Below are 8,336 nucleotides of genomic sequence, written 5' to 3' on the forward strand. Positions count from 1 at the left end.
GTTCATAATGAGAAAAGATAATTGTTTACTTTACTTCTTTATTTACTGTTCTATGTTTTATGGAAAATAACTTTAAGAACTTATTTCAAAACAGCAATAATCTGTATACATATATAATGTATGATAATTGAAATGTGACTGTATTTTACAAAATACTAGTCGACTAAAACACAGCCAAGACAAGTTACTTTGTACAGACCAAAGGTCACCTTTATGTTACTTGGTACGGTAACATGAGTGCACGTGAGCCACGTCGTGGTAACTTCTGTATTGTTAGCCAGGCATGGGTGAAAGGTCAATATAATAAAAATAATAAATATATATAAATGTATAATGTTATGAGATTTAAGCTGTTTCGTCTAAACATTTATGTTTTTGTGTTATAATTTGTGTTCATTTTAGTATGAAAGAGGCATAATTTATGTTTATTTCCTAATTTTTTATAATTTTTGCGAGATCTTTCAAATCTACTGAACCTGTACAGAGATTAGTTACTGAAAATAACAGATAAAATATAAAGTTTTTTTCTTAAGAAATGTTTGATAACTATCCAGACATTATAAAGATTTCACATGTGAAATTTCAAAATTTTCTGATGCATAAAATATTTTAATGTTAATATGAAAATTACTTAGCATGATAGATAGGCAAGATGTGAAAAATAAGGGTATGAGAGAAACTTTGCTTTACAAACCTTAAATCTTGATAAAAAAAAAATTAGATATTTTGTGTATGAAAGCATTTTAATGTTTACTGATAATCTGCCAAATTTTGTTAACATTCACTTACTAATTCAAAAGTTATAGCAAGCACAAAATGGTTAAAAGGTTGGTCCCACAAACTGAGCCCAGGTTGAAAGAGTTAATTAATTGTAGCTTTATGTTTCTAATTAATTGTAGCTTTATGTTTTTAATTAATTGTAGCTTTATGTTTTTAAATAATTGTAGCTTCTTGTTTCTAATTAAAGTGATGCTTTACTTAAAGTTGATACTTAATATTTACATAGGAATTCTTGCTGCATTCGCTACATACACACTGGTAGAAAGTTTCGACTTACCCAAATGTAAATACCACATTAGGCTTCTGTTGTTCTACCCATAAACTGAGCAAGCAAGTTGCTAAACTAAAACATAAAACCAACTTCATTATTACTTGATTTCAAAACATACCCAAGAATTAACATCACTCAAGTAAAGATATATAATGCACACAATCTACAGTGAAATATCCATAAACTTTCAAGTCTTTGTAGAACTAAGGAATATACTTAGTTTATCTGTCACTAATTAATCTTAAATAACATCTAAAAGATTATATCAATATATACAAACTCAACCATCTTAGTTTTGAGGAATATCAAAAATGTACATTCATGAAACTGAGCTATAATTTAACAATATTTAAGTTCCGCTTCACTATACAATGTCACTTAACAAAAAGTTCAAAATGATGGCTTATCTTTACCTGAGTATGTCAAACAATGCCAAATACGTGTATGCAGTAAGTCCTGGAAAAACAAGAAGGAAAAACAGTTTCAATGCTACAAGTTAATTAAATCTTGCTTCTTGGTTTTCACTGTTTCAGACTAGGTTTTACATTTTGGAGACATCTTGTAAACCTAATACATATATATTTCTGCAACCACTTTGTATTACAAGATTCACAACATACAAGACTTTGATATATTTAGAAAATACTCTTGTCAAAATTACTGTCAATTCTGCGAGACAACTATGATCTCACTAATGCAGCACAACACCTTCCCATTACATAAAAAATAAACCAAGAGTGAATTAAGTAAATTTGAAAATGCCAAAAATTATGATTTATAAATGGTAAGAAGCGAAAAGAGAAATAAATAACACCAAACAAGGAAACATGCAAACAAGGTTGATTATCTATCAAATCGGTATTTATGGTTCATAATATTTTCAGTGCACAGACGTGTACTTACCTATACTGTTTGTTGTTTTACACCACACTAGTAATATAACTGTACAAACAGTGTTGAAAATGCCTAACACTAAAATCTTCCTTCCCTGGAAAATGAAGAAGTAATATAACATGAAACCATTCAATTAACATGATTTATTTATTATCAAAACCCAAGTTAAAAGTTTTAGGCCTTATACGTATGGTGGTTCAAGTATAAGAAGCTTAGTACTCTAACAACTCCCTTCTAAGAAATGTAACCTCAATATTAAACGTCATTCAAAGGGTCTTTATATCTTAACACTGATAAAATGGTAAGAATATCTGGAGTAACAACCATTATGTGTCTTTTTTTTTCAGTGCAACTTATATTGCATTAATATACTTTTCAGAGGATTTACTAAACATATACAAGCTAAAATCACATCAATCTAGAAATACTCATCCTAACAACGCAGTTTACATATTATTAATCATTTCTACGTTAAGATATTTCAAAAATTCCATGTGTAGTAAGTAATAAATAAAAAACAAAAATTAGAAACACTCAAAGTTTAGTAAACAGTTACCTGGACAATCCTAAACCGACAAAAGTTGAGTGTTTGTAATAAAAAAACAGTTTGCCATCAGCTTCTACTAATCATTATCTACTCACCCGTGCATCCTGAAGAACTGGTTTTAGCCCGTGTAAAAGAACCCCAAAGGGAGTTATCTGAGGTTTTCCAAAAGGTTTGAAAATTCTCTGAAAACAATATGAACAAATTATAAAAAAACCAGTGAGCTTCTTTGTTAGGTCCTACAGCAATTAGTGGTATTTGCTGATTGGTTAATCAACAGTCTTATCTCTAGTCAGCACTTCAAGAAGAAAAAAAGGTTTGCAACAGTTGCTTCCCTCTAGTGAGTAATATATAATTAGAGACAGTGATGGATAGTTTTAGTAGTTTCACCATAATAAAGAAAGGATGAAAAAGTTTGGTGGTAATGGGAATCAAACTTGAGACCCTCAAATCACAAGATCAAATCTTTAAAGCTGAACAAAATAAATGATTAACTATTTTGGCTTGTAATCAATATAATCACACTCTCAAATTCTATCAGTTTTATTAGTAGCAACAGGATACTGGTTTTATTGCTTAAGTAACTTACCACTATGCCAAGATCCTTTTCTACAGTCATGTTAATGAATAGGTTCTCATCTATATTAAATGTGTGATCCAAATTACTACAACTCAAGTGCATTACCTTGCACTATCTATAACAAAAGGTCATCTGTAAAATACCTGTCCAAGTTGCCAAATGATTCAAATCGTTCTGTAATATCTCGGCATCCTCAATAAAACTATCATATCCAAGGGTTTAACCCTGTGTGTAACTAATTGATAATCTGACATCAAATACATAATACCACGTTGAATTGCACTCCGTAAGAAGTCGTGGCATGCATAGTTAGTCTCAACCCGTGCACACAGGGTTAAACCCTTGGAAGTCGTGGCATGCATAGTTAGTCTCAACCCGTACACACAGGGTTAAACCCTTGGAAGTCGTGGCATGCATAGTTAGTCTCAACCCGTACACACAGGGTTAAACCCTTGGAAGTCGTGGCATGCATAGTTAGTCTCAACCCGCATTTTACCCTACATCACTGATTTATCAACAGTTGCTGGTAGAGGAAAGTAAATACCATATACAGTGTACAGGGATACTGAAAAAAAACAACTGTAGATATACATTTTGGAAGTTCTAGAGATAAAACAAATGCAATACATAAACCGTATTATGGAGAAAAGAAATTTTGACTCTTACAAGAACATTAACTTACAATCCAACTCGTCAGAGTCTGACTCAGATTGATGTCATCAGTTCAGTCATATCTCAACTACAAATACCTTGGTAACACATCTGATTCTTTGTATACAACAGACTTGTACATTTTACTAAATGCTTATCACATTTTGTGTAGATATATACATAGTAAATGTGGAATTATAGTCAACATTTCTTTTCCAGTATGGGTCTGGTAAAATGGACCAATCCTGTGCACATTTGGTTAATGTTAATATCATTGATATAAATAAAAAAAGGCCCAAACACCGACCCCTAAAACACTCCATTAGTAACAAGGGTCCTATTTGACTGGACTCCATCCAACCACCCTACAATTCAATTAACTAGTCTTTCCCCAACCTCTACTGATGTGATTTTCTTAGCTGATCTTTTACGAGGCACTTCATTAAAATTCCAATATTAAAACAGAAAAAACAAATGAATGTAAACCTTTAACATAAATCTCTCCAATTACTATAATTAGCAATATCAACTAAACTTTAAGTAATATAACCACTCAACTATACTGAAATAATAAACAGATTAAACAAATAATGAGACACAATAATACATTTTATGACACCAATACAATTAAAAATGGAACAGATTAAGACACATCCTAAACAGTGGTTGTTGCACAATCCCCTGGACATAAAATGGTTTAATTAATTAAGTTTATCTGAGACTAAACAACAATGATTAACATCTATACAAGTGTCTGAATAAAAACTAGTTTATAATTTCATTTGCCACAATCTTACAGACAAAAGTTAAAACACATACAGGAAGAGTATCTTGCAAGAAACTTATTATTATAATAAATTTTTTGAATCTTTGTTGCTAATACAACAAATCAAGATGCTAAATGTATTTACCAGGACCAAAACTTGAACCACAGACCCTCGATTCACTCTAGTGTTCTGAGGCCGATGCTTTCGCAACGAAGCTACCAAAATTCAAGTCCTACACAGATAACTCTAACCCTAATTATTAAGGAGTTGTTAAAACATATTAGAAAACATTCATTACTTCCATAGACACATCTTTATAGAAGTGGTTTTATATATTAAGGAGCAATACGCCAATAAAGTACTTACTGGATCAGTCTTCTCTGTACCCATGGTCACTACACATGTAAATGAAAAACATAAAAAAATATATATATATATGTCTAAGAATTCTATAACTGGAAGAGAAGAAGCGAGAAAAAAACATGTACAAAAAAAGCCCTTTCTTCATTGTGTCAGATATTTAAGTGAATAATCAAAATATTATCAAATCACATCACCTACCAAACACTGAACAAAAAATACTTTTAACCCTGAAAAACAGCAAAATGTCAAAATGATAGAAGGCTCTTACTGAAATAATGATTTTGTGTAACAAAACATTGAACTGAACTAGCAAATAAAGAAAGAATTATTTTCTGTTAAAGACTGCTTACACACTGTATTCTAAATAGTTTGTTTGACCCTAATGTCTAATTAATGCACAAGTTTATAATCTTAAGCCTAAGAGACTATAGTATATTCCTGTGAGCTCTAAATACCATGTTTACTTTAAATTATTATGAAGTTAATTCTTTCAGTGTTAGAAATAATGACATCAGGTACAAAACAAACATGCACACACAAATAAAAATAGGAACATAATAACTTATTCATTAACAGAGAAATAGGCTTGACTCTAGAGATTAAAATTTTAAGAAAACTATTGTTATAACATATATAAGCTGTATCTTTAATAATATAAGTATTAACTACAGATTTTAATGATATCATTGAGATCAAAAGGCTTAATTAGAGTAGAACATGTATTAGAAAGTTCTAAGGATGGAAAGTTTCCAGTATATTCAAAAGTAGACTATTTACACAAGGTTAGTTAAGTGAATTGTTTCAAAACCCTACTTGACTGTTTTCTATATAACAAGTGTATCTACCAACGTCTTAGCTATTGTACTTATTTTGTACAAGTTGCTATGTTTTACATTAATTAACACCATTGGTAAGATTGCCTACAACAATTTAAAGCAACTTACAAATGTTTTAGTTTGTAGAAACATTAAAAGTGTAAATAAAGTAATTTATTATCGTTACTTGGAATGGACAATGAATTATTTTCACCCACTAATGAGAAACCTATGCTACTACAGTATCTTAGAAAGTTCCGAACAGCAGTACAAATGATACTTCAGCCTTCAGTTTCACAACAACGTCCACTGAAATATGAATAATTGTGAAAAAGTCACAATGATCAAATTAATTAATCTTAATGCAGGGAAGTATTTATTAATGACTAACTAATATATGGAACATGAACTGTAGCTACAGTTCAGGCTTACTGCTTTACACCATGAATTTACATTATACTGTGTATAATTTACTTTAATTTTACAAACTGAACTCACACAAAAGTATCAAAAAACAGTTTAGTAGCCTATTTTATCACTAAACCTTTAAAATACCTGTTGATAGCATCACTGCTTCCAAATTCTACTCACAAAAGACAAATATGTAAAATCTACCTTTTAATAAAACATGACACTACCTTTGATTTTCATAACTTACAGCAAAAAATATTCTCCTTACTATGACATTTAATAACTGCTTAATATAACTATGAAATACATACATAAAAATATATATACTATACCAATTTCAAAATATTCTGAAATACATTTTTAAGTTGATATTTACAAAGCAAACCTTCTTTAAAGTTTACTACCTTGTCAGATTTATCTGATAGTTTATAGTTTACGTACCTCTATTTAGTATTAGTTTAAAGACTAACAAATATTTACTTCTGTTATTGTTAATAACTCACTGTATAAAATTTTCACTTTCACGTGCTATTCCTCTTTTAGCACCAAAAATAGTTTAAAATATAACTACCATTAATAATGTAAAAATAATATTTTTCTTATATTGAGCAAATTCATGGGCACAGTCTCTATCCAATATATAATTATAAGCCAAAAACAGTTTGTATTAAGCTGTAACTTTAAGTTATTTCATATTCGTGAAATGGTAGCTAATTTATAAGTTTAAACTTTTAAATTAAGTAGCCTAAGGTATGACACATCAGTTGCTACTTAAAGTTAAATACTATTTTTATAAGAATATATTCCCTAATTACCAGACCAACAAGAAGTAGAATCACATCAACAGGTCATAGTTGATCATATCGATACAGTATTCATGCATTTCTCTTAAAGTTACACAGACTATTAATAACTGTTCATCTACTACTAGCAGTATTAGTATTACACTTACTTGTACAAAAAAAGGGAGCATCCAATAAACGAATTAGTTTTACATAGTACAGACAGTATGTATATTAGGTCAAGCCGCTTATAAGTTATAAATTTAAATTAAACTTATTCTTTTAAGTCTTGACACAAGAACATACGACTGACCGACGCTTCGGTCCGTTTCGCTTAATTAACACTAGGCTCTTACTTAGCCTATGTTGAACTGTAGCAGAGTACAAGGTATAAACAAATTACACGATACATTATCTTCTCAAAGACATACATGTACTATTTTTTAACAACAACAATAAATTTTCTAAAAACAAAACTCGTTATTAAGCTGAAAACCTAGGGTAGCAAATAAGTCAAAACTACGTTTGCGATTTACCGTTTAGGCTACTACGCCAAATTCAGAATCATATTTAACACGATTACAAAGTCATAACGTTGTGTTGTAAACGGACAAAGACGTATAATAATTTTATTGTACCTTTATAGTTTATAACTCGAACGAATGTTTTCCGCAAAACGTGAGAAGAAAACTTGGACAAAATATAATAACAAATAAATTGACACGTCTAACTGAAAACTTGTTATATTTTATTTTGTTTAAAGTTTCGGGCAAACGTTCAAACTTGTTGTGCAGAATACATCACACTAATCTAATGTTTTTCAACATACTTCAAGGCTTAGAAGACAGCGTAGTAAGGGATGGGATTTAAGAACTCACAAAGTGAACAATTAATTATATATTTTATAGGATATTTTATTTATTAATAAAAATCACCATATCAAGTATTCAGTTATATTCATATGCTACACAAATCACATTATACGGAGTATTTTTCTAAAACGCAAGTTTAGAACTACCTGCATTTTAGACATACTCTGTCAAAATAGGAAGAATAACAGTTCCTTATACATTTTTAATGGGTGATCTTACTAAGTTAATTTTACATAGATTTAATAGCATTGAATGTAGCTTCCCGATTCTTAACTTTCATGACTTTTCTCGATCTTAATTTTATGCACCCTCTAGCAAACATCTAAACTAAAACATTAAAGTTTGTTTTAGAGCAAAGCCACATTGGGCTATCTGCCGTGTCCACGGCGGAAAATCGAACCCCAGATTTGAGCGTTGTAAGTGCGTAAACTTACTGCTGTCCCAGTAGCGGACAAAACATTAAGCCTCCCAGTGGCACAGCGGTATGTCTGTGGACTTACAACACTAGAAACCGGGTTTCGATACCTGTGGTGGGCAGAGCACAGATAGCCCATTGTATAGCTTTGTGCATAAATTCAAACAAACAAACAAAACACTAAAGAAGTG

The 8,336-nt window shown here is 30.5% G+C and overlaps 1 protein-coding gene across 4 annotated transcripts in view; it reads right to left on the reverse strand.

The window, feature by feature from the left end:
* Window positions 1-7,697, reverse strand: part of LOC106473725 (zinc transporter 6-like) — a 15,896-nt gene extending 8,199 nt beyond the window's left edge. Inside the window, exons 1-6 of one of the 4 annotated variants that reach the window (XM_013934404.2) lie at window positions 7,497-7,697; window positions 4,854-4,882; window positions 2,588-2,674; window positions 1,955-2,039; window positions 1,465-1,507; window positions 1,058-1,123 (exon numbers count right to left, since the gene is read on the reverse strand). In XM_013934404.2, the coding sequence (XP_013789858.1) occupies window positions 1,058-1,123; window positions 1,465-1,507; window positions 1,955-2,039; window positions 2,588-2,674; window positions 4,854-4,877 (305 nt within the window). In that variant the 5' untranslated portion in view covers window positions 4,878-4,882; window positions 7,497-7,697. The other 3 variants (XM_013934405.2, XM_022402120.1, XM_013934403.2) reach the window with 3 other exon arrangements.
* Between the last annotated feature and the right edge of the window lie 639 nt (window positions 7,698-8,336).

This window comes from Limulus polyphemus, unplaced genomic scaffold (genome assembly GCF_000517525.1).
Source record: "Limulus polyphemus unplaced genomic scaffold, Limulus_polyphemus-2.1.2 Scaffold6445, whole genome shotgun sequence".
In the NCBI taxonomy this organism is placed as follows: Eukaryota; Metazoa; Arthropoda; class Merostomata; order Xiphosura; family Limulidae; genus Limulus; species Limulus polyphemus.